We start from the raw sequence: 26,427 nt of genomic DNA on the forward strand, positions 1-26,427 counted from the left end.
CCGGGCCGTTACACTGCTGGACATTTGTTTTCTACTTTATTAACGTTTTATATTTTTTATAGTAACTTCGTTACTTTAGAAGCTGGTATAAAATATTTTAGTTCAAAAATTGAAGGAGCCAAATTTTACAAAATAAATGTAAATAAATATAATACATATATTTAAAAAAGTAAATAAATAATAAATACATAAACAAAACTAGTAATATTATTAAATGTTGTAATATTTATTAAACTAACTGATTATGATTATTGTAAACAATTAAAATCCAACAGAATGTAGTAGATATTTTATACATAGTTGTCTGCTTTTATTATGAAAACAAACTCACACATGGATACTAAAACAGTGGCTGATCTCCAAATCATCTTATTGACGGGATAATATGAGAATTCAAAATAATATGGTTTGTAGATTTCTTTTGGATCATTTAGGACAAGTGGTTCTGGGAGCAACGCCTGGTTTTAACGGTAGCATAGCAACCGCACAAGAAAATTGAAGGTTTGAATTAGCCAGGTGGCTAACGACAGCGAGAAGACACAGTTAAATATAAACGTCTGACTGGAAGATGCGAAACTAACTGCATATTCTTCATGTACGTGGAGAGTGCAGTTGGTAACTGGGCTAATTTCACGGACTGTGTCAAGTTTAGAAACTGAGCTAACGGTGATGTTTGTGTGTGACTTGGGAACAATTTAAATACAGAATAAAATTTCCGGTTCTGAAGTATTTCTCCCTTAAACACTTCTTTTGACTAGCCCTGTTATTTAACAGCATGTTAAGATGTTTGTTAGCTTTTATTTTGAAGATGCAGGTTAAAATATAAAATTATATATTTTAAAAACCCTAACTATTTTTACACTGTAGCTTACAGTAGCACATTATATTAGGAAATATTCATATTATCTAATTAAGACCAAGCAACCCTTCATATTTTCCATTTTTCCGTCCGACCCTAGTAGATAGCGATAACTATCTCCAGATACTCTATAAAATCTCCGAAAAACCCTTCATTTAAACTGTGAGTTATTGTAAAGCTACTTGGATATTTATGTAGTTCCACTGGCAAGAATTTGACACTACACAAACTGGAAAATGCCTCCAGACACAGACTGGAAACGGCTTATGAGCGTTGACCCTGAGCTTTTGGAAAGTGAAGAGGAGCAAAAGATCTGTGACATTATTCTGAAGGTAATAAAATCTATCAACTAGACAGACGATTTGCATGCTTCTTGTTTTCATATGACTTCACCTGACACCCACCTATGAATAATAAAAATGTCTAACCCCTCTTTGTTCCTTGGATTTAAATGAACAAATCATCCAGCATCTCTACCAGATCTCAGTCATGTTCTTAAAGTAGAATGTTTAGGTTCCAAATCAAACTTATTTAGAAAATAAAGTTTCCCATGATATGAGCCCTTTAAATCTTTGTCAAATGCAATAGCAATTTTTTTTAATTAAGATTGTTAAGATGTGTTAATTAGTATTTGGCCACATATTGTGATATCAGTACAGAAAATGTGCTCCTTGCATAGCCTTTAGATATGGTAAACCAGAGGACATAACTCCACAGAAAGCCTACAGACATTTATAGCAGTCTGTCAGTGAAAATGAGGCTAAGGCTTTGACTAATTTGCACTGTAAATTGAAATCATATTTTTAATATTGTTTTTAAAATCAGATAACCTGATTAAGTCTAGTCCTTGATTAATAGTAGTTGGCCCATAGCTGTAAATACTACTACTTATTGCTCAAATAAAAGAAAAACATGAGAGACAAAATCAGATCATTCCTGTATCCATGAAAACTGACACAGTGCTTCTCATTCTGCAGATCCAGCAAAGAGAGCTGAAGGAGAAAGAGCCTGAGAAAACCATTCAGCTTTTCAGAATCTCACAAACATTACTGAGGGTACAGCTCTTAAGATATTTTCACTCATTTGACCTCATCTAAATGATTTTTTTGATCAAGATTACACTTAACACAAACTCTCTCAAAACTTGTCTAGGAATGGGCAATGTGACAATATTTTTCTTATCATGGTAAATTATGCCTTAATATATTTAAAAGCTAATTTGAACACCTTAAACTCTTATAAAACCATAAGCAGCATGTTTCATTCAGTTTTATTCATTGTGCTGTACATTTAGCCAATTAGAATATCGATATGTTTCCAATATCAGCATGTACACTTAGTATTTTTGTAAAAATATTCAACAGACTTTATAAAGTCTAGTTAGATGTTGTGACCCCCAGACGAAATAAATGTGATGTATAGATATGCACTTTTACCACCACAGATTTGTTTGTATACTTTTGCTGTAATAATGCACATTAATATTATTATTTTTTAGTGTTTTTATATTAGTATTAATATTCTAGCTAATTTGACTCTTCTGATTGTGCTGAAGCTGAAGTTGGAAGAAATAAACTGTGCATACGATGTTGTCGACAAAGCTGGCACAGAGCAGGCGAGAATTGGTATGTGCACATTGCTAGGTTCGTAAAAGTAGTTGGTGAAAATCTGATCTAAAGTATGACATAATTTAATCACAAATATTTCTTTGTCATCAAACAGAATCCGAACTCAAGGCAAGGATATTTAAGTTGGAGAATGACCTGGAGGTAAGAATGTGAACCCAAAACAAAACAAAAAGTACGAATATTTTACCTGATATTGTGGCAGAAAGATCTACCAGCACCAAGATACCTGAGATATAGCTCAGAGACACAGACACAGTGGCCTTTTATTGTTCTGTCTTAAGAGCTGGACAAGCTTAGGAAGATTAGTAGGCTAATCCCTTTTCACTGTGAGTTGTTGTCAATTACAGCTGTACATTTTTGTATCAAATAACACAATATTTTAACAGAACATATGACATGTTGTACTTAATTTTAAAAAAAGCTGCAGTATAAAGACTTCTGGGTAGTGCATGCAGAAAGAGAAGTAGGGTTCTAGTTGTGTTGTTGAGGCTTACTCACACCTGTGATTGTCCAGATGGCACAGCGCGCAACAGGGGGGCGAGACACCCGCTTCCTCCGCGATGAAATCCGCCAACTGGAGACTCACTTGGAACGCAAGGAGAAGGAGCTGGTCCAGCTGGAGAAGGAAATGAGTAAAGAGAGGAAAACTAACGAGGAGGTACAATATGGCAAGATTTTATTTCTTATCTAGTTTTTATACAGTTGTTTGTAAATTTAAGACACCCCTGATTTTGTTGATCGTCTGTGGTGAAATGAACCTGTATTGTCATTACAGGTTGTACTTATACAACGAAATTGGGTTACAGCCCCCCATCCCCTTGGTGCACAAATATATACATGGTGTTTTTAATGCTAGTGTACTATATATTTTATTTGTGTATTTATTTTATTTTGAGTATTTAATATTTACTTTGAGTTTCGTCAGTGGTCTTCAAAATTTTCACATACTACTAATATCAGAAAAACATTTGTGGAACAGTAGTACAAATTAAGGAACCTTTGTTTTTCTATAAAGCCATTTTTAATTATTTGTCTTACAGTATGGCATCTCTTGGTATTTTTAGGACAGATAGCATAGGGTGATACACCTGGCATTGTGTAATAACAGTATCTAATATTTTGACTAAAAGCAAACCACAGACTCTCTTTAACATGCTTTTTGTATACACTAGCTGTCACTACGGGCAGAAGAGGCTGAAGATGAGAACAGGAAGCTAAAAAGAGAGGTAAATTTGCATCACTGTCTACTGTCTAATACATGTTACTGTCTAAAGGTACTGCTCTGTTGGAAAGCCTAAGGCACCCGCAAGCACAGGTGCTTTGGTCGAACGTTTCATTAGTCCATCCTTTTCTGTCTTTAAAGCCCCTGGGAACCCATTTTGAAATTTAGTTTTTTCTTGGTATAATTCTAAACTTTGTTATGTGAAACATTCTGCAATTTATATAAAAAAAAACACAACAGAATTATGATAAATCTCTCATCAAAAATGACCAAAGTAAGCTCCTCGGAGCTCTCTGGAAACGGTGTGGGCATGGTCCATTGCTAATGACCGAGTGTGACTGATAGCTCTCTTCTGGAGAACCGAATGCTGTTTACGTTTCCATGGCAACACAGCCCGGAGAAAGAGCAGTCATTTTTATAATAATCATAATCATAATTTGCAATAAACTTGCTGAATATTGCACATAACACCCACGTTTACCATCATACAAATAAAAAAATATATATGGGTTCCCAGGGGCTTTAAATTGCTACATTTATGAAATTCCATCATTGTTTCTGTTTTTTATGTTCTGATCATATTTTTTTCTCATACTTCCTTTGCTGTTTTCATGCATGCTGTATGAATTTGTCTTTCTTCTCTACCATCACTTTTCTGCTGCTCTTTTCATGCTCTCACTCTTTCAAGATAAAGCAGCTTAAGAAGAAGGTAAGTCACTTGGAGAGAAAAGACCTTTCAGCTTTTCATAAGCATAATGTCGGGTGGTACAACTCAAAATCTGCTATGTGAATGTGTTTGGAAGAAGGAAAACAAGAAAATATTGCATAAGAGCAGAAAAGAACTTGTTGAGCTTCCCCACTTATTTGCTACAAAGCCCATTCTGGTGATCCTTCTTGTGATATCCTGTGCTTTGCTTGGTCTCCTGTAGAATGAGCAGCTTCATCAGGATGTGGAGTTCTATAGGAAAGAGCTTGAGCAGAAAGACTCTCTCCAGACCCGAGAAGAGAGCACAGAGACTCAAAGAAGACTCAACAATGCCAACCAGCAACTTTACCAGTGCATGGAGGACCTGCAGGTCTGCTGCAATCTGCTTCTGGTTCATTTTGATCCGTTATCCTAATACATCCCTACATTTAGGTATTTTTAAGATATATTTATCTGAAGACCAACCAGGGACTATTGTAAAGTTTTATCAGAAAAGTTAATACTGTGAAATGACGAACATACAGCCTGTTAATTCCCTTGACTTTTACAAGAAATGTTAGATACTCATATGTCTACACCCCCTTTGACATATATAGTATGTCTAATTTTAATAAATATTCTACACTGCTTTGTTAAAGTTGACACTGAAATGTTAGCTAACATTATTTTAGACTTTTGATATTTTTAGATTTTAGACTTTATATATTTTTAATATTTGCATGGATATAATGAACAACTGCAATATTAAGGTGAGGAAAACTTTAAATGTCAGCTTTAGCTTGCTGCCTACAATTTCCACAGGTGTGCTAGCAGAATTTGGCACTGTTGAAGTGATAATAGGAAACTACGTATTATTTTATTTAAGGAACTAACTTAAATGAAAAATAAATAAATGTACTGGAATATCTCATTGTTTATTTTATGCTGGTAATTACAGTTTGAGGATAATGTTGAGTTAAGAGACCCATACAGAGTGTGTTAAACAAGTTCTCATTAGTATATTTAAATATTATTCATGTAAAGCCTTCTCCTGGTATTGATTAAACCCTAAAAAGAGGCTCAACTGTAACTCGACACCTTCGCATTCATTCAGTACATGTGGCTATATCAATTTGTGATTAGCATCTGCCTTTATCTCCATAAATCTCCCCCATAGATTGATTTATATGGAAAGCCTTGTCCCGCAAATGGACAGAATTGGTTCCTTTGGTTAATGTATAAATCTCTGTCTGCCTCAGTCTGCCTGTTTGAGATTGTCATTGCAGTTTCAAAGTGAATATCATGATATGATCATTCCTCTAGTGTATAAACAATGCCACACAGACATGCTAACAAGGATAAAAACTTGATCTTTATTAGAAATGTTTGTTTTATAAATGGGGATGATTTTCAATTTGTTTATTCATACTAGCAAATGCTCATGAACTTGCTATGGGAGTTACCTATCAAGGAAGGCAAATTACTATTATCTATCACAAGGGGAAGTGCCTAACTAATTGCACTACCACAGATCCAGCACCCCCCAGGAAGGAAAACTTTAGAAACTTAAAAAACTGAGGCTCCTCTGGAGAGGGAAACTCCTACCTGGAAGAACAGGACGTCCTCACAACAGGGAACACCTTGCACCTTGTAAACCCTGAAACTGCAGTCTTGAGGGGGAAAAAAACATAAACCAGAGGCAGTATATGAACTGAGTCTGACTGTCATCACGGACTGATGCTCTGCTGACTGAACAAGCTTGGTTCACATATCACCTCTGGAAAGTTGATGGTGGTCTCTCGAGATGTGTTTTCAGTTTCCTCAGGGTGCGAGGTGTTCTTTTGCTATAGGCAGGTTGCCATGTTCCAACAGGTTGGAATGTAGACCAGTTTTGTTGTCGGGGGGCTGTATTTATGGTAGCGCAGCAGGTAGTGTCGCAGTCACACAGCTCCAGGGACCTGGAGGTTGTGGGTTCGATTCCCGCTCTGGGTGACTGTCTGTGAGGAGTTTGGTGTGTTCTCCCCGTGTCTGCGTGGGTTTCCTCCAGGTGCTCCGGTTTCCTCCCACAGTCCAAAAACACACGTAAGTAGGTGGATTGGCGACTCAAAAGTGTCCGAGTGTGTGAGTGAATGTGTGTGTGTGTGTCTGTGTCGCCCTGTGAAGGACTGGCGCCCCCTCCAGGGTGTGTTCCTGCCTTGTGCCCAATGATTCCAGGTAGGCTCTGGACCCACCGCGACCCTGAATTGGATAAGCGGTTACAGATAATGAATGAATGAATGGCTGGCTGGGATTGGGTAATAATTGGGTTTCTGTAGGATGTTTTAATATAGGGTTAAAATAAAAAATATATATAAGGGTTACTATGTAGCATTTGGTCTTAATAGAAATGGTCTCTGGTTTCTTAAGAGAAAACCTTAGCGATAACTCAGCTGCTGTACTCCTATATGATTTATTTCTATTTTGATACTCCCATACATCTTATCTGTTTGTCTGGCAGCACGCAGAGGATATGGCTGCCAACCTGAAGAGTGAAAATGAGCACTTGCAGAGGAACCTGGAGGAGTCTGTGAAGGAGATGGAAAAGATGACAGATGAGTACAACAAAATGAAAGTTGTGGTCCAGCAGACAGATGGGGTTGTAGACCAGCTGAGGAAAGAGAGAGACCAGGCCAAGCTCCAGGTTTTTTTATTAGATTATATGTACATAATGTACTTTCAGGCTATGCAGGCATTTTACAGCCTACGCATTTAGGTGACAATAAATCAGTCATCTTCACTTCTGTGTGTTTTCATTTTGTTGTTTTGGACTGAGTATAGGTGAGAGAACTAACACAGCAGATCCAAGCTCGAGCCGAGGAGGACGATCCAGTGATGGCTGCTGTCAACGCTAAAGTGGAGGAATGGAAGGTAAAATAAAGGTACTCAATGTGCCTGTTTTATGTTGGATATTTTTCGCACCATCAAACAAAGGAATCAAATGAATCAGATGGGTAGATCAACTATAAAACATTGGTTGTTTCACTTGGAGATAGCAAGTTACATCCTTGGCAATACCACAGTTAGAAGGCCCATGAGTCCAGTTTACCAAGAGTCACTTTGTGCTATGATAGGTACCATCTTGTTTATTGAAATAATAGAATTAGCCGTTAGTGTTCTCCTTTAAGCCTGTTGAACCATTTGGTAATGTTATTTTAAAAGTTTGAAAAGAGTTTTGGCATTACCCGTCTTACTCAAAATTAGGACGTAGATCACTGGTGGAATTTGACATATCTAAATAGAAGGAAGTTTGCCTATAAATATATAATGGTAAAATAATAATTATAATTAAATCGTAAACTTCAAAAAATCATAAAAATAATTTAAGTATCCAACCAGGCTAAACTTGCAGCATATGTGTTTTTACTCTCTGCATGCCCACAAATCAAGGAAAACTAGTCTAACTGTTTTTGTTTTTTCAGTTGTTTGCAGTTTGATAATGTGCCAAAACAGCAAGCACTGGTCTGGGAAATCTAATAAAAAATGCATTCACATAATTTGGCATCTTCAGCTATGGTGACAGCTTAATTACCTCCATGCTGTCAGCATCAGATTTATGTCTGGTGTTGTTGAACACAAACAGCAATTTGCATTTTAAAAGTCTCCTTAGAGAGTCATTACACTGCAATTGTTACTTGTCAGACTTTCCTGATTACACCTGTGAATGTTGTGTGTGTGTGCGTACGTGCATGTGCGTGTGTGCGTGTGTGTGTGTGTGTGTGTGTGTGTGTGTGTGAAGATTGTGTTGACAGGGAAAGATGCGGAAATCATGGAATACCAGCAGATGATTCGAGACCTGAGAGAGAAGCTGAGAGCTGTCAACATGGATTCAGACAAAAGCAACATCATTGCACTGCAGCAGGTACCGCCAGTTCAAATCACAGGCTTCCATCTTCTCACTGTGGACCAGATTCCAGTCATTTCACTAGTCCTGTTTTAGTAAAATGAAAAAGGTATTTTTCATAGTACTAGATGTAGACATGTTCTGCTCTCTTAATCCATGCAATTAATTTCTCACAATGTTCCTGTGTAGTTTAGAGTCGAATTTCCTTCTATCCTTCTATCTAATCTAATTTATTCATGCTTTCACATTTCCATCCTTGTTTTTTTTCTTTGTGGTTCATTACTTACACGGTGCAGGTCATTTATGAGCTGTGTGGTGTAAGTATATTTGTTTTAACTGGTTGATTTTTTTCTTTCTTTGATCTGACTTTATAAATGTATATTTATTTGAGTTGTCATTACACTTATGCTGTCTTTTATATAAATATGCATGCTACAGAGAAGTTAGAAATGTGTTTTTTTGCCATTCAAAGGCTGTGCAGGAGAGGGATCATCAGATCAAGCTGCTGTCTGAACGAGTAGAGCAGTATACTGGTGAGATGGAGAGAAATGCCTTGCTTATAGAGGAGCTCAAGAAGCCACTGAAGAAAGAAAAAGGTTTAGTTCTGCCATAGAATAAGCTTCTTTCAAATCGATGAGTCTTGTATTGTTTTTACTGATGTACAGTTGGTGCTGACATCCAGAACCATAATTGATTTATTCTGCAGGGCTAGGTTCTACTCTGCAGCAGAGGAAGCTGGAGGAGCTGAAAGCTAGGCTTCAGGCAGCAGAGCAACAGGCACAACAAGCTGAACGTGCTGCCCACCTGGCCGAAGCAGATGCTCAAGACAAAGACAAGGAGTTGAGTGAGGTTCTCAGACGTATTCGCCTCTATGAGTCTGTGAGTGATCTCAGTACAGTTTTATTTTTGTTTTTCAGTTTTATAATAGTTCTCTCAACTTTAATTGGCATAATATCATTATGGTTTATTGAGGTGGAGGACTAGACATAAAAGTTTTAAATATTATTCTGTTATTATGGCACTAAAAATTCAACTTCTGACATACTTTAAAAGTTTTGTAAATGTTAAGTTCACCCACATTTTTTAATGTTGAATCCCCAGTAAACTTTATTAATTGTTCCGACCTATGGTAGCATATGCACCAGCACACATAAATACATATAAAACTCAGTTCAAAGCAGACACTGTCATAAAACAGAGGTAGCATTTGAACTTACAGTGGACATGTTTAAGCTGACTTAAGAAAAGTCAGTGTACACAAAATTGTATAATATCTGACATTCACTTGTTTTTGTTTCTGAAGTGCCCCCCCACCCCCCCCCCCCCTGCATTGCTGCTTGAAAAAGCCTCTTGTGTCTTCTTCAATTTCAGGGCACTGATGGACTGGAAGATGCTGTTGCAGAGATCAAAGAGTACAAAAAACAGATCAAGATTAAAGATAGGGAAATTGAAGCCATGACCAAGGAGATAAACCAGCTAGAACTGAAAATCAATGATCTACTGGATGAGAATGAGGAGCTTCGCGAGCGCCTAGGTCAGTCACATACAACATGAATATTTCTTTTTACAGTAAATAACCCGTTGGGTTATGCTTTTTATATTCCAACCATGTCATTTAATGTCTTCACTGATGTATATTTTAACATATTTTCTGTATTAGGACTAAACCCAAAAGAAGAAATGGATTTGACTGAGTTCCGGAGATCAAAGGCATTAAAACAGAGACAATACAGAGCGGAGAACCAGGTTCTGCTAAAGGAGGTATTAAGGCATTTTGTTTACACTAAGTTTAGGGTGCAGTATACCTTTTCTAAGGATAGGTCCAATATGCCATACGTTACAATGGATTTGGTTTCCATTGTAAACACAGCAATTAGAGCATTGCAACATGTGTACTCAGGTTACTGATTGCTTCTTCCTGCTTTAAAAGCTCTTAATACATAATTCAGGATGGACAATTAACTTTAATTTCCTTTTACAAATACAACAACAAACCACAGAGTGTTGTGTTCAGTAAACAGATGTGTGTTGTGTCAGCCTCTTTTATTCTGTCCTAGATTGAACGTCTTGAGGAGGAGAGGCTGGAGCTTAAACAACGTATTCGCACACTAGCAAAAGACAAAGGTAAAGGGGTTTGCTAGTAATATACTTTCCCAGATACAAAATATTCAGAAACACTGCTGTATGACAATATTCATAAGGCTACATTACATGCTGTATGAGCTTATAATGACAACAGATATTAACCTAAACATATGAAGTCTGTAATTTTTTGTAAACTGGTGTCAGGTTTAAATGCACTCCTCGACAGTGATGCTAAGGATGGGCTGAGCAGGTCCCTTATGGAAAGACCAGACTTAAGGTCGTCTGATGATGATGTCAAACGAAAAGTAAGTATCAAGGAGAAAGAAAACATTGAGAAGAAATGGCACAAAAATAAATAATAATAATGATAAATAATAATAATATTGTCATTAAAATGTTTGTACCTAATAACCAAAAAGAAAAAAATTAAAAACTCCCACTAATGAACAGTTTGCATTGTTTGATGTGTGCATCCATGAACTCAGACTACAGCACTGGCATTTGTTTTCTTGCTCTTTTATCTTCAGAATGAGTATCTACAGAAAGAATTGAACAGCAAAGAAAAAGAGTTGGAGCTAAAGAGAACAGAATCCTCACAGTTCAAAGCCAAAAGTGAGTATTAGCCAAGATATTTGGTTTTACTGTTAAAGCTTGGGGCGGCACGGTGGTGCAGCAGGTAGTGTCGCAGTCACACAGCTCCAGGGACCTGGAGGGTGTGGGTTCAAGTCCCGCTCCGGGTGACCGTCTATGAGGAGTTTGGTGTGTTCTTCCTGTGTCCGCGTGGGTTTCCGGCGGGTGCTCTGGTTTCCTTTCACGGTCCACACGTTGGTAGGTGGATTGGCGATTTAGAAGTATCCATAGGTGTGAGAGTGAATGTGTGAATGTATGTGTCGCCCTGTGAAGAACTGCACCAGTGATTCCGGGTAGGCTCCAGAACCACTGTGACCCTGAACTTAATAAGTGGTTACAGACAATGAATGAATCAATGATGAATGTTAAAGATTGGCTTCTGCGGTATTGATTTTTGTCTGTTGCACTGTTGCACTCTGCTGGTATTCCCCTCTGCAGTGAATGAGATGCTGAAGGAAAACCAGCAGCTGGAGCAAAGTATGAAGGAAATTTTGCAGGCCGTCAAAGAAGCACAGAACAAATCTCCTGCTCAGACTAGTATCCAAATCCCAAGTCTGGAGAGATTCCTCAATGTAAGTTCTTCTACATGAATCATGAGCTTGTTACTTGTACTTTTGCTAATAAAAGTAGTAATAGGTGTTCTAGAGATCCTATGACTTGTGTCCAGGCTTTAGAGATGAAGTACTCAGATGGAAAAGTGGATGTGAATGCACATTTGAGGACACAGTTGGATCAGCTGACCAGCAGAAACGAAGAACTGAGGCAAGAATTGAGAGGAGCTAGAGAGGAAGCTGCCAGCACTCTCACACAACTAATGAAAGCCAATGACAAGGTTAATCTCAGACTCTTTCTTCTTGGTGGTGAAAGTTACTGACTCTTGAAATTCTTAAGTCACTCGTAAAACTGTTTATAACTGTCCTTAAATGTCTTCTGGTCAGATTTCCCGTTTGGAGGGTGAGATGGAGGCAATAAGGCAGACAGCTGGCACAGCTTTGCCTTATAAGATTCTCTCATTACCTGAGGAAATGGCACCAACCAGTCTGCAGATCATAAACTCTCTTAATGAATACATGGTCCAGCTGTTACAGGTACACAGTAGACCACCTAAATAATTATCATTGTCTGAATAGAACTTTGTATCTACAGGATTGCAGGAGACAGAAAATACATCCTGAATGTTATATCCAAATCATTTTAGACCACTGTTATTAGTTCATTTCCCCATGACATTTTAACACAATGCAGAGGATAGTTGACGGTTTTAAATTCTGGGATATTAAAGTAAAAAAAAAAAAGGTTTCAAGATCATTCTTCTAACTGCACTGTAATTGCAATCTGTTTTCTTGATTTTTCAAGAGACATTTAATAATTAATATATGAAACCAATTTTCAGGAGATTAAAAACAAAGAAGACTCTAGCAAGCAACTTGATCTGGCCTTGGAGGAGTATAAAAGGAAATTTGCTGTCATTCGCCACAAGCAGGGGCTACTTTATAAAGAACATCAAAGGTTTGTGCATTTTAAATGATCAAAAGATCTGGGTAATGCAATATTGTATTGTGATAATAATGTCTATTTTTATAGTGAGAAAGAGTCTTGGCAGAAAGAGAGAGACTCGTTTGCTGAAATGAAAAACAAAATGGAAGAACAAAAAGAAGTGGATGTAATTAAGATCAAAGCATATAATGTAAGTTGTGATCAAATATTTCAATTTCATTACTTCGGCCTAAGATAGTTATAGATAGATGAGGTGGTTTAATTTTAAAATATTTTCAGAATCCATATTTCAGTTCATACTGAATTCAGTCTCCAATGTCTTCTCCCCGAATGCTTAGGACTGGCTGGAGGCTCTAGAGAAGGACCCTGTTGAGATCAGGAGGCAGGTTTCTGAAGCTGCCCGTAAGATGACCGTTCTTAAAGTGAATGAGAAGTCTCTGACCCGTCGTTACACAACCTTGCTGGAGCAAGAGCAGCACCTCAGGAGAGAGAACAACAAACTGAAGGATGACTTTGTCAAAATGGAGGTTGCAGTCACTGAAAGAATTGGCTATCTTCAAAGGTTCAAGGTGCCACATTCTCTTTCTTTTCCTCTCATAGAATATTTTTTGTGTGAATATCTTTCATCTTTGCAAATTTGCTATTTTAAGAGAACAGTTAAAGCAACCAACAATGGGAACTTCTAATGATGTCAACATCTATGAAAATGGCCATTATTTGAGCAGGTGGAAATTTGAAAAATAGTGTGCAATTGTCTTGAAATTGATTGTGTTTACTTTGACAGGAGATGGCTGCTTTCAAAATGGCAGCCCTACAGAAAGCTCTTGATGATAGTGTTTCATCATCAGAGCTGGAAAAAGCAAATAAACGGTATAATGATCTTACAATCAAATACAGAGATCTCCTTCAGAAGGACAATCACCTTGTTCAGAGGACCACCAGTCTAGAACATCTGCAGGTATGGGGTCTTAGATAAATGATGTAAAAACATATTAACAAAACAAAACACTTAGTATTTTCTTTCACTGATAATAAGAGAAAGATTAAAATAATTCTTGTGTACACATTTTTATTGGATTTTAAAACCTAAATAGAGTAGTTTTCTATTAATTTTACACCAATGTCTTGCAAAGAGAAATATTTAAAATATTGTCTAGATGTAAGATGTAATAAGGGTGGCACGGTGGCGCAGCGGGTGACTGTCTGTGAGGAGTTGGTGTGTTCTCCCCGTGTCTGCGTGGGTTTCCTCCGGGTGCTCCGGTTTCCTCCCATAGTCCAAAAACACACGTTGGTAGGTGGATTGGCGACTCAAAAGTGAGTGAATGTGTGTGTGTGTGTCTGTGTTGCCCTGTGAAGGACTGGCGCCCCTTCCAGGGTGTGTTCCCGCCTTTCGCCCAATAATTCCAGGTAGGCTCTGGACCCACCGTGACCCTGAATTGGATAAGATTTACAGATAATGAATGTAAGATGTAATATTTTAAAGTGTAAAGTCCTGAGACTTTGCTCTTAGCTTTGGCTTTGTTAACAGGAAGACCGATTCACTGTTACATATGTTTTTTTCAGACTGAAAACATCTCTCTCAGTGAGCACATAAGTTCCATCAACAAAGAACTTGAGATCACAAAGGAGAAGCTGCACACTCTCGAGCAAGCCTGGGAACACATCAGTGCAATTGGTAAAGCTCAATGAGACATTTCCTGACATTGACATATTTATCATGCATTTCAGTATAAGAGTGTTGATCTAGGATCAGTCAGCTTTTGTTATTTGGCTCTTAATAACTATGGCTAAATGAGCAGGGAGAACCATTATTTCCGTTAAAAGTATTTCACAAGAATTTGTCATATTACTTAAACTGAAACATTTGAGGATTGGCTAATAGCAATGAAAAATATCCTACGCTTTTAATGTTTTTTGGACAGGGTTGATTTTTGGCTAGTTTTACATGTCCTAAATCAATCTTAAGTATTGCTTGGATATTCTTGCTTTTCAAATAAATTAAGACAAAGTCTGAACATACGTATGTTTAATGAAATCTAATGTATTGACATTTTTGTACAATTAGAGAAATTTCAACACAATGTAAAGAGCAGATGCTGTATTTTAATAATTTTTTAAGAAGCGATTAAGATGCACAGGTTTGGAACAGTGATGCTTCAAAACTCCAAATATTCATAGATGCAGTCTAAATATGCTCTTTGTGAGCTCACTGAGCTGATGGTTCAGTTGTATGTGTCTGCAGGTGGAGAGAGTAGCATGGATAAGGCTGCAAAAGCTCTGGCCAACAGTGAGATTGTGTCTGTGTCTAAACGCATCACCACTCTGGAGATGAAGGAGCTGAACGAAAGGCAAAGAGCCGAGCATGCTCAGAAGATGTATGAGCACCTTAGGAACTCCCTCAAACAAGTGGAGGAACGCAACTTTGAGCTGGAGGCCAAGTTTGCTGAGGTGAGTCTACAGCCTGAAAACTGTAAAAGATTACAACATTGTCAGAATGCTGTAAATGTTTTAAGTAAGTTTAGCTGATGTTTACCAGCATGGAATTAAAGTGTAACATTGAAATATAACAATTTAAATTGAATAAAGTGTAACATACTTCCAGATGGCAAAGCAGAATTTGGAGGCCCAGCGAATAGAACGTGAGCTACGTGATGAGCTAGCCAACAGTGTTAGTAAAGAAGTCAGTGACGCAGACAGGCAACGCATTGCAGAGCTGCAGAAAAATGAATGCCAGCTCAGGATCGAGGTGTCTAAGTAAGGATATGTAAATAGTAATAGAAATAATAATATACCTGCAATAATTACTTTCCTTTCTATTACATGAATACAGTATAAAATGACTTTATCATACTTTTTGTATACTTGTGGTAGTCATGAGTGCCAAATGAATCTGATATGTTTAGATTACGGGAGGTGTCAGAAGTGGCCAAAATGCAGGTTTCTGCATTGGAAGCCAGGCAGCAAAGCCGTGAGAAAGAGGTGGAGAGCCTCAGGAGGCAGGTGCTTGACTATCAGGTAACCAGAGGTCTTTTTGAGAACTTGTGACATTAGGTTTACTTCTTACTGATAACTAGGAATTAAAATTTTTATTAAAATTAGTACATTGTCAGATTAATTGCAGTTTAAATTTACTTAAAACTTCAGTTGAAATGTGTCAAATGTAATTTTCCATGCAATTGAAAAAGCAGAGGATGTCTGGACTAAAGCAGCTGATATCAATATTTTCTCATTTGTATTCAAATAAAATTCACATACCAAAGTGTCTAATGCTATTTACAGATGGAAATGTAGTAAAATTGTCTTTTTATGATATTATATTTACTATGCTCCATTGCTAGGCTCAGTCTGACGAGAAGGCCCTGATTGCTAAGCTCCACCAGCACATCGTGGCCCTTCAGCTGAGTGAGACAGCAGCCATCAGCAAGCTGGAGGCCTTAACTGGCCGGCTGCAGAAGCTGGAGGCTCAGAAGCTGCGGGCAGAACAGCAGCTGGATGCAGGGCAGCAGGCTCTGTGGAACACGCGGCAGGAAGGACGCCAGCGTGCTCGCCACCTCCGCCAGGCTCTGCAGGCCCTCCGCACTCAGTTCTCTGGTGCCCTGCCTCTCTCTCAGCAGGAGAAATTTTCTAATACCATGCTGCAGCTGCAGGAGGACAGACTTAAGGCCAGGAAAGAGGCACAAAGGGCACAGGAGGAGCGCAAGACTGCAGAGGAGAGGGCACAGGAGCTGGAGCTACGTCTCAAAGGTCTGGAGGAGCTCATGGCCACACTGAAGGACACTAAAGGAGCGCAAAAGGTATTGGTAGAACTTCAAGGACAACCTTCCTGAAAGTGTCAGAAGAGAATATATATGTTCAAGTAGTGACCATGAAATTATTTTGAATTTTATGCAAAAAATCTGGTTTGGAAATGTTTTACACAAACAGGAAATCAGCACTTTGGTATTCATGATATTAGCATACTTATATATAAGATATAGTACTTCTCATGTTAAAGGCTTTATATATTATGTATTTAATATACTTATTTAAATGTAATAATTATATTTATGAAGCTGAAAATTATAAATCCTTAATGCTTAATGTTCAGGATTCTTATTTCTTGGTAGCATTATTTTGTTCTGTTTAGTGTAAATGTTCCCCTTTCTAACTCATGTAGGTGAGTGAATGGCAGAAGAAGCTGGAGGAAGCACATCTACAGGAGCTGAGAAAGAACAGAGAGCTGGTGGCTCAGAGAGAGGAGATCAGGTACTTGAAAAACCTGGTGGCTGAGCAGGAACATATCATCAGCAGCCTGGAGGAAGAACTCGTGCAACAGAACAGTGTAAGTTTAAGACTTCAGTTTGAACAGTTGAAAATGAATTAAAAACTACACAAAACTCACCAAAATGATGTAAATGCCTTTATATATTCATATACATTTTATTGATATAAAGTACTGTGCAAAAGTCAGAGACCATGATTTAATTGATGGATACCTAGTCAAAATGGCAATTTAGCATTTCAATAAATACATTTCAATAAATGAAGTGTGGTCAATGATTTTTTGCAATTGCAAAGTGTCTTTGCCAAATGCATGTATTTGGCTGTAGTTGTAACATGAAAAGGGGTGTTGAAGAGTTTAATTTCTCGCTTTCTCTCTCTCTCCATCAGCTGCTGGAAGAGCGTCAGCTCTTTTGGGATCAAAGGGAGGTGGAGCTGGAACGGAAGCTAGATACATATGAGAAACAGCAAAGCCAAATTATTGGTTCTGCACAGAAGGTGCTATCTGCACTTCACTTAGTTTGTATCCAGTAATTTTACATCAGAATCATATTTACTATAACCTATTTTATTGATTGTTTTATGTTTCTGGACACATCAGTCCTCGTTGTTTTCTGACAATGAAGAATTTTGTTTTCATTACATTAGCTGGCTCAAACAGTTACTGCCTAACTAAAATGAATGCATGTATCTGGTTGTTGGGTTCAGTTTGAAGAAGCAACAGGTTCTTTGCCTGATCCGAGCCAGCCTATTTCCCACCAATTGGACCATGCCCTGAGTAAAATAAAGGAACATGTTCGCACAATTCTGGAGACACAAGCCACTTGCAAAACTCTGGAGGAGGTCAGTGGTGTCTTTTTTTGTTGTTGTTGTTGTTATTCACTGCCCAGGAGTGTAAAATACCAAGAGGAATTAAAAAGTTACCCCAGATAAGTGCAGTTAATTACAGAAGTATATAATCTGTTAAAATTCAGTGTGCTTAAAATCTGTTTCCACATCAGGTCAGTTTCTTCTTCATGCATACCTTAAATATAGCAGTCAGAGGAGTCTGAATTTTTTACTTCCTACTGTGAAACGTGACTTAATCTCTTTTACTGTATCAGTCTTGTACTAGTCACTAATTTATAATGTTCTACTGTATGAGCAGAAGCTGAAAGAGAAGGATGCAGCTCTGTGGCAGACAGAGCAGAATGTGCTTTCACGAGACCGCGTCATCAATGAACTGAGGCTCCGTCTGCCAGCTGCTGCTGAGAGGGAGAAACTCCTTGCTGACCTCAGCAAGCAGCAAGACTCAGACAGTCAGCAAACCTTAAAAATTGCCCATCAGACCATCAGCAACATGCAGCTCCGTCTGGACCAGAAAGAGGAGATTCTTAAGAAGTACCAGAACCTTCTAGCCAAGGCTAGACAGGTACATAACTAATTTCTTGGTCAACAGCGGCAGGAAATCACAACCCAGTTTTCTTCTGTGCCTTTACATAAATAGAATACATTATTAGGGAGTGTCTCTGGTAACTCTCAATGATATATAGAGGTATTGGTAGGGGGCAGTTAAATGTATTATTCATAATACTGATTTTTACTTTTCTTCTCCCCCCTTGTAAACAGGACAATCATTAAAAAACCCAGAGGGCTTTTTGAAGCAGCTTAAGTCCCTTTCATACATGCATTTTCCCCAGGGGAGCTGTATGTGTTAACACAAATGTCCATAACATTTGTACCAGAACTTTATTATGTTAGCCCCCTAGCACAAAGTCCGTCATGAAAAATGTCATGTCTCACAGTCATCACCCCAGGCCTAAAGTACGCTGAACATTTCCAGATGTGAGAACGTGTCTGACGTGGGAAATCTCAGGCTGCGTGCTACATATGTGAATGGACAACTCCGGAAAATGTCGGGACCTAATTCTCTTGAGTTTATTTGAGAAAATGGTTTTAGTTTTTTACGTTTTGAAGGATCATTACAGGAAGACAAGAATTGTGATTTTTAAATAATAAACATAAACCTATAAACCATCCTTTAGGGAAAATATTTATGTTCAATTAGTAAATTTAGAGCTCAAAAACCTGTGGCTTTTAGACATTAAAATATCTGTTCATCTGTATCCTTCAGGAACAGGAGGAAAGGGCAAAACAGCATGCAGAGGAGTTAAGGAGCCTGCACCAGAAGTTGGACCAGCACACAGATACATCTCTGAATCGCTTCAAACAGACTGCTCTGGTGGGCTCCTGTTTCATTTTTAAAGACTGCTGAGGACCCTAAATTGTGAGCCTAATGAGGCTACAAGAATGGTATTTGGCATGTGGTACTGCATAGACAGTTCTAATTTAACATCATGTAAGCAGTGATACAATTTTAACACTTAGAGTTGAGTACCAGAGCTTTCATGCCACTGGAATCTCAAGCTAAGCACTGGTACAGTTATAGTTAATTGTTTGAGTTGTGTTACACATAATAAAGCAGGTGTCAGCTTTAAAAAGGTCTTAATCATTCCTACTATTACACTGTACTTGTGTCTGCGTTTTGTAGGAGCTAATGAAGAAACCCACCATCTCAGTGCCCACCACAAAACAACTGGCACGTCTGGCTGAAATGGAACAGACGGTGGCAGAGCAGGACACATCACTCTCATCCCTAATGCAGAAGCTGAAGACGATGACAGCAGAACTAGACAAACAGAGAAAAGTCACAGCCTCTCTGGCTGACGAGCACAGGGCACAAACAGTCAAGTGAGTCTCAGTCAAGTGGCACTGGGGCAGCCTATGGTTAGCTGTCAGATAGCTGTCTGACCCAACATGGAATTATGCCTATTAATATGAATATGCTAAATAAGCAATGCTGGACAAGGGTGTATATTTTACGTTCAAATATAAAAATATATAATTGTAAGTAAATAATTATAACTAAATTATTAAAAAAATAATCAACAACAATGATATGATGTTAAATATTATTTTGCGAAAACTGTATATCATTTAGGGCGGCACGGTGGCGCAGCCACACAGCTCCAGGGACCTGGAGGTTGTGGGTTTGATTCCCGCTCCGGGTGACTGTCTGTGAGGAGTTGGTGTGTTCTCCCCGTGTGTTTCCTCCGGGTGCTCCGGTTTCCCCCCACGGTCCGAAAACACACGTTGGTAGGTGGATTGGTGACTCCAAAGTGTCCGTAGGTGTGAGTGTGTGAGTGAATGTGTGTGTGTGTCTGTGTTGCCCTGTGAAGGACTGGCGCCCCCTCCAGGGTGTATTCCCCGCCTTGCGCCCAATGATTCCAGGTGAACTGGATAAGCGGTTACAGGTAATGAATTAATGTATATCATTTGAAAAGCTTTCTGCTCCTTTATGTTCAGCTTGTTTTTTGGTGCAGTGGAAAAATAGAGATGGTCTAATTGTTAGGTAAATGATGACGTTGGAAAATGGTCAAGTATACACAAATGTCACCTCAATGAATAAATAAGAATGTGGACCCATTAGATGTTTTATTATGAGTAGTAGTAGTAGTAGTGAAAAGTCATATCTCTACAACCATCAAGTGTGAAGTGACACGCTGCCTAATGATTTTTACAAAACTAGTCTGTGTTTTCCAGACTGGAAGAGAGGCATGCATCCCAGATGAAGGCAATGTCTCAGGAGGCAGAGGAGTTGAGGTCTCAGATTTCCCAGATGGAGAAAGAGCTGCACTACCTTCGTACTGAGCTGGAGGCCCAGAAACAGGCAAATGTACGCTCTCCGAGCAACACTATGAAGAATCTGGTCGAGCGTCTGAAAGCCCAGCTGGCCCTCAAAGAGAAGCAACAGAAGGTCTATTTCACTGCTATTTTCACAAGCTTTTATATAACATTAATGTCCTTGCGAGAGAAAATGGTCTTTCTCTTTTAAACTGCTCAGTGATATATTTAACAGTGTTTGGTTTAGTAATGCTTCACTTTAAGGTTTATGCATAATCTATTTGTGTGTGTGCAGGCCCTCAGTAAAGCTTTGCTGGAGCTTCGTACAGAGATGACATCCCATGCAGAACAGCAGATAATTGCAAACGCTGCCCAAAAGGAGGAATCCCTCAACATTCAACAGATTGTGGACAAACAAACCAAAGAACTCAAGGTCAGTACACTGGAAACAAATGTGAATGCATGCAAACAATTTCAGGATAATTGAGTATGCATTTGTTAAAGAAACGCTTCGGCAAAAGATCCGTTTTTTTTGTTTTTTTTTTCAGTTTCCTTAAATGTAGTCAGTCGGTCAAAGTATATTTTGTGTCCAAATTTTGTTTAATGTTGCTGAGACTAGAGATCAACATGTACCAAATATTTACGATTTTTGGAAATGTGTTTGCTACAAAGCAATGTTTTTTTTTTTAATCATTTGTTAGCCACAAAGCTACAGGTTAAACTAAAAAAGCCAATTTTTTAAATTCATCTGATTTCTGAACCTGTCACAGAAGGTTCATTGTTTTTCCCCCCACAATGTTACCCACGTTTCTGCGGGTATAATCAGTATCTTTGAATATGATCTGTCTGTGGTAAGCTGTTTATTTGTTAATTTGTGTCTTTGCTGGCAGGCCAGTGTGAAGGAGCTGAATGAGGAGCTACAGGGCTGTAAGGAGAATTTAAAGGCAGCAAAACATCGAGAGACCTCTCTAAAAGAGGAGATAGAGAGCCTTAGCAAGGAGCTGCAGAAGAGTCAGAAGGGTCTCAGCCGACTACAGAGCGAGAGAGACACTTTGGAAGAGGAGCTGAATGAGTTCAAACAGAAAGTCAAGAGACTCAGCAGTGGCCTGCAGGTCAGACACAAAGGAGACACTGCTCACTGTCACACTGATAGCCTGATTCATTCAAAATAACTTGCAGGATTTTATCATACTGTAGTCTCACAGGAATGCAGTCTGCTATGTTTAATGAGAGCCTCAGACTCTCAGAACACCAGCGGTTCCCTAAGAATGCCATTGAGAGAGAAGACATCCGGGGAATCCCAGAAGTGAAAGCCCAATTACATGGGCCCTGCCAGGACAGTGGCTCCTTTTAACTGCAGTGAATATGTCTAGACAACACTGTGCTGTTCTTTTCTCTTCATTTCCTCTGTGACATTTAAAGGTCTTTAACTTCTTTGGCTTCTGGGATTATTATGATTTCTGTATTTATGTATACTGATGTGCAAAAAATAGGCTCCAAAAGTGTTAATTATGTGTTAATGTCAAACCGGATTCAAACCAGTACAAACTGGATTCCAATAAAGTTTGGACACTAAACAAATTGTGGATAAAAACTGAATGCAATGATGTGGAGGTGCCATCATCTAATATTTTATTCAGAATAGAACACAAATCACAGATCAAAAGTTTAAACTGAGAGAATGTATCATTTTAAGGGAAAAATATGTTGTTTCAAAATTTCATGGCGTCAACAAATCCCAAAAAAGTTGGGACAAGGCCATTTTTTACCACTGTGTGGCCTTCTTCTTACAACAATCAACAGACGTCTGGGGACAGAGGAGGCCAGTTTCTCAAGTTTAGAAATAGGAATGCTCTCCCATTCATGTCTAATACAGGCCTCTAACTGTTCAATCGTCTTGGGCCTTCTTTGTCACACCTTCCTCTTTATGATGCACCAAATGTTCTCTATAGGTGAAAGATCTGGACTGCAGGCTGGCCATTTCAGTACCCGGATCCTTCTCTTACGTAGTCATGATGTTGTGATTGCCGCAGAATGTGGTCTGGCATTATCTTGTTGAAAAATGCAGGGTCTTCCCTGAAAGAGATGACGTCTAGATGGGAGCATATGTTGTTCTAGAACCTGAACATAGTTCTCTGCATTAATGGTGCCTTTCCAGACATGCAAGCTGCCCATGCCACAAGCACTTATGCAACCCCATACCATCAGTGATGCAGGCTTCTGAACGGAGCGTTGATAACAACTTGGGTTATTCTTGTCCTCTCTGGTCCAGGTGACATGGCGTCCCAGTGTTCCATAAAGAACTTCAAATAGTGACTCATCTGACCACAGAACAGTCTTCCATTTTGCCACACTCCATTTTAAAAGACCCCTGGCCCAGTGCAAATGTCTGAGCTTGTGGAGCTTGCTTAGAAATGGCTTCCTCTTTGCATTGTAGAGTTTCAGCTGGCAACGGCGGATGGCACGGTGGATTGTTTTCACTGACAATGCTTTCTGGAAGTATTCCTGAGCCCATTATGTTATTTCCTTGACAGTGGCATTCCTGTTTGAGGTGCAGTGACGTTTAAGGGCCCGAAGATCACGAGCATCCAGTAGAGTTTTACGGCCTTGGCCCTTACGCACAGCAATTGTTCCAGATTCTCTGAATTTTTTGATGATGTTATGCACGGTTGATGATAATAACTTAAAAGTCTTTGCTATTTTATGCTGGGTAACACCATTCTGGTATTGCTACACTATCTTTCTGCTCAACAATGGTGGAATTGGTGATCCTCTTACCATCTTGGCTTCAGAGAGACACTGACACTCTGAAAAGCACTTTTTATACCCAATCATGTTGTCAATTGACCTAATTAGTGTTAATTGGTCTTCCAGCTCTTCGTTATATGCTCAGTTTCCTTTTTCTAGCCACTTATTGCTACTTGTCCCAACGTTTTTGGAATTTGTTGACACTGAAATTTTGAATCAACATATTTTTTCTTTAAAATGTTACATTTACTCAGATTAAACTTTTGATCTGTCATCTATGTTCTATTACAAATAAAATATTGACATTTGCCATCTCCACATCATTGCATTCAGTTTTTATTTACAATTTGTTTAGTGTCCCAACTTTTTTGGAATCCGATTTGTATGTATATCTACATATTTTCCTGTGTATGTTAAAAGAATTATGCTTATGTGTTGAAGGGTCAAACAGAAAGTGAAGCTAAGGGCCCCTCTGTAGAGACTCTACAGAAGAAGATCCGTAAACTAGAGTCAGAGCTGGATAGGAGGGCTCTTCCTGAACCTGTGGAAAGAAAAACCACAGTGAAGGATGACAAGGTGAGCACAGTTACATTCTTCTCGAGTCCACTACTATGTGTCTTTATAATTCTTTACCTCAGCTGGTTCATGTGCAACCGTTCCAGACTATAACAGTTCATTTCATGGTTTTCTGTGGATATAATAGAAGCCATGTGTGTACAGTTGAACATATTTTTCCTTAGTGAGTGCATTTTAAAGTAGCTGAATTTATTAATTATATGGAATGTTTATATATAGTGTATTTTTTTAGTAGATCAAACAGTGACTTCTGAATAAGTGGCAATCAGTATGCTTTAATTTTCTATGCATTATTTATTGTATAATATTAACTAATGTTTATCTAGGTTATACAACTTTCTGAAATCTAAAAAACACTTAAATGTACACAATACTTCAACAAAAACAGCAGATAATTTCTTGGTTTCGGTCCCTGCAGTCCTCCAAAGAAGAACTAGTAAGGTGGGAGGAGGGTAAGAAGTGGCAGGCCAGAATGGAGAAAGCCCGGGGCATTTTAAAAGAGAAAGAGAAAGAGACTGATTCCCTCTCGAAACAGCTAGCTACCCTGAAAGAACTCTATGGCAGGTCAGAGTGGAAATAACATTATCCTTCTTCATTGTCACTTAAACAATTGGTGTAAATAAGACTATTTAAGATGTTTAAATGCTGGTGCTTTGCCTCTTGCTTTACAGGCTGGAGCAGGAGAAAATGAGCCTGCAGAAGAAGCTAAAAAGTCGCAGTGTAACTGCTGATCAGGTCATGGGTGCAAGGACCCTTGAGAATGACAAAGAGATTGAGAATCTAAAGAAAAGGAACTGTGAGCTGGAGCAGCAGATAGAAATAATTAGGTATGTTTTGACCTTACTGCCATCTGCTGTTAGATTGTTTACTGACATTAAGCAAATGGTTTGAGTCTGACCTTTTGTAATGACAATGGCATTTTTAAGTAATGTAATTGCATGCAAACGTGTGTATATGTGAGTCACAATATTACAGTATGAATTTCATTTCCACTGTTAAGACAGCAACAGGCTTTACCTCGAGATGCAGCAATGGAGGATATGAACATAAGGAACCGCTATCTGGAAGAGAGGCTGCACTCCTTACAGTCTCAGCTGCTAAAGGAGCCTTCATCCAGGCCATCTGTAAGCACCTACTTTTTTGTCTTTTTTCTTTCTTCACAATTTCTCATTCACTATAGATCGCATAAATACAGAAAAACAAACCTTTTTTTCCACTTATTTCACTTCTGATCCTTTGTTTAAAAAAACATTTCCACAAAAATGGATAATAAATATATCAAAAAAGACCAATTAGCATTACTAAATTACTAAATTGGCAGGGAGTTATTGATGCAGCACGTCTTGCTTTTAATTTTGCCGCTCATGTTAACTGGCTGACGCACTGGAGGAGAATGCCTTAGAATAGCTAACAGGCACGTGCACCAGCCAGCACTTTGCTTTTTGATGGCAGTAGTCGCAGGGCCATCCCACCCACCCAGAGAACAAAGAGAGTTCATGGCTGAAGTATCAACAGGCATTAAACTTTAAATCATTGAAATACCCATTTCCTTGTATATCTAGAGGCTTGAAAACTTGCAAGTTATAGCAGTCACACTATAAATCACTTATCTTTCTCACAGGTAAAGAATTTGTGAAATTATTTCCCCACTTTACTTTACTTATTAGAAGTTAGCATCACAGACTAAAATGTCTTTGTTTTTAATTTTTTAATTTTAATGTGGGGTTTCATCTTCCCAGTTCAGCTTGTCTTCTAAAGTGGTTCAATCAATGAATTCTGAAGTCACATGTGATACTGAAGATGAAAATATTCAGTCCTCATTAAGCAAACCTCTTCATTCTCAAGGAGACAATAAGATAATGGTTGCTACTAATACAAAGCTAAAACAGATAAGTAAAACCAAAAATACTATAGTACATGTGACAGATGCAGAAGAGAAAGAAGATGAAGAACAGGAGGACAAATTGATTCCAGGGAGTCAGAGTGATACATACCTAGAGTCTTATAATCTGCTGGGGATTGACAAGTATGATGAAGATTATGGGAAAGAAGGAGATGCAGAAAAAGGCACTGACAAAACTGTAGATGAGACTAAAACAGAGCAAGGAGACCACCAACCTGCAGAAAAGCAGCCTGCAAGGGAGACAGAAATGAAAGACACTGAAACCGAGGGAGAAGAGATGAAATGCAATAAAGCTCCCACAGAGGACCACTCAACAGAACCAGAGAGAGCAGAGGAAGGACCTGGAGAACAAGAACAGGATGAGCAAGAACAGGGTGGAACCAATCAATATTCAAAGGGTCCCGAACATGTTACTGAGGGAGAATCAGCTCTCGAAGAGCCAAACCAGCACATGCAGGAGTCTCGTAAACATGAAGACACAGAAGCAAAGAATCCTTCCACTGAGGACAGAGTCACAAATGATGAAACAGCCATAGAGAAAATTATAGAGCACAAGGTGGAGCCAAGTGCTTTTGCTGCAGAAGACCTCCAAATCTGTCTTGACAGGCCAGAGGACAAAGGTACCATTAAAGACCTTAGACCACTGGCTCCAATGTCTCCCATGAATGATGCAAGTAAACAGGGAAGGCATACCAAAGAGAACCCACCAACTCCAAAGGTATTTGACTCTAGGGTGTGCCATCAAGAGTGATTCCTGAAAGCTGGCCTCATAGCTCAATAGGCTTCCTGCT

The 26,427-nt window shown here is 38.7% G+C and overlaps 2 protein-coding genes across 2 annotated transcripts in view; both read left to right on the plus strand.

Annotated features, from left to right (window-relative positions):
* Positions 1-484: 484 nt before the first annotated feature.
* The window catches only part of cep290 (centrosomal protein 290), a 29,877-nt gene continuing 3,934 nt past the window's right edge, over positions 485-26,427 (plus strand). The window contains exons 1-42 of the mRNA XM_066649097.1: positions 485-1,191; positions 1,837-1,914; positions 2,415-2,484; positions 2,582-2,628; positions 3,002-3,145; positions 3,660-3,713; positions 4,639-4,785; positions 6,892-7,074; positions 7,212-7,301; positions 8,170-8,292; positions 8,747-8,870; positions 8,981-9,153; positions 9,646-9,808; positions 9,935-10,035; positions 10,332-10,398; positions 10,564-10,664; positions 10,887-10,971; positions 11,428-11,561; positions 11,657-11,821; positions 11,928-12,077; positions 12,383-12,498; positions 12,574-12,676; positions 12,825-13,055; positions 13,271-13,444; positions 14,050-14,161; positions 14,729-14,934; positions 15,089-15,240; positions 15,390-15,501; positions 15,825-16,280; positions 16,643-16,807; positions 17,137-17,244; positions 17,455-17,589; positions 17,894-18,157; positions 18,860-18,967; positions 19,277-19,476; positions 20,329-20,542; positions 20,705-20,842; positions 21,300-21,521; positions 23,599-23,733; positions 24,152-24,297; positions 24,405-24,560; positions 24,734-24,857. Of these exons, the coding sequence (XP_066505194.1) occupies positions 1,096-1,191; positions 1,837-1,914; positions 2,415-2,484; positions 2,582-2,628; positions 3,002-3,145; positions 3,660-3,713; positions 4,639-4,785; positions 6,892-7,074; positions 7,212-7,301; positions 8,170-8,292; positions 8,747-8,870; positions 8,981-9,153; positions 9,646-9,808; positions 9,935-10,035; positions 10,332-10,398; positions 10,564-10,664; positions 10,887-10,971; positions 11,428-11,561; positions 11,657-11,821; positions 11,928-12,077; positions 12,383-12,498; positions 12,574-12,676; positions 12,825-13,055; positions 13,271-13,444; positions 14,050-14,161; positions 14,729-14,934; positions 15,089-15,240; positions 15,390-15,501; positions 15,825-16,280; positions 16,643-16,807; positions 17,137-17,244; positions 17,455-17,589; positions 17,894-18,157; positions 18,860-18,967; positions 19,277-19,476; positions 20,329-20,542; positions 20,705-20,842; positions 21,300-21,521; positions 23,599-23,733; positions 24,152-24,297; positions 24,405-24,560; positions 24,734-24,857 (6,072 nt within the window). The 5' untranslated portion in view covers positions 485-1,095. The remainder of the gene's footprint in view (positions 1,192-1,836; positions 1,915-2,414; positions 2,485-2,581; positions 2,629-3,001; positions 3,146-3,659; positions 3,714-4,638; positions 4,786-6,891; positions 7,075-7,211; positions 7,302-8,169; positions 8,293-8,746; positions 8,871-8,980; positions 9,154-9,645; positions 9,809-9,934; positions 10,036-10,331; positions 10,399-10,563; positions 10,665-10,886; positions 10,972-11,427; positions 11,562-11,656; positions 11,822-11,927; positions 12,078-12,382; positions 12,499-12,573; positions 12,677-12,824; positions 13,056-13,270; positions 13,445-14,049; positions 14,162-14,728; positions 14,935-15,088; positions 15,241-15,389; positions 15,502-15,824; positions 16,281-16,642; positions 16,808-17,136; positions 17,245-17,454; positions 17,590-17,893; positions 18,158-18,859; positions 18,968-19,276; positions 19,477-20,328; positions 20,543-20,704; positions 20,843-21,299; positions 21,522-23,598; positions 23,734-24,151; positions 24,298-24,404; positions 24,561-24,733; positions 24,858-26,427) is intronic.
* Positions 25,452-26,387, plus strand: LOC136673442 (myb-like protein X; the record flags this gene model as incomplete). Its single annotated transcript, XM_066648910.1, has 1 exon — positions 25,452-26,387. A coding segment is annotated over one exon (936 nt), but the record flags the coding sequence as incomplete, so codon positions are not given.

The sequence above is a fragment of the Hoplias malabaricus genome, chromosome 17 (genome assembly GCF_029633855.1).
Source record: "Hoplias malabaricus isolate fHopMal1 chromosome 17, fHopMal1.hap1, whole genome shotgun sequence".
NCBI classification, from domain to species: Eukaryota; Metazoa; Chordata; class Actinopteri; order Characiformes; family Erythrinidae; genus Hoplias; species Hoplias malabaricus.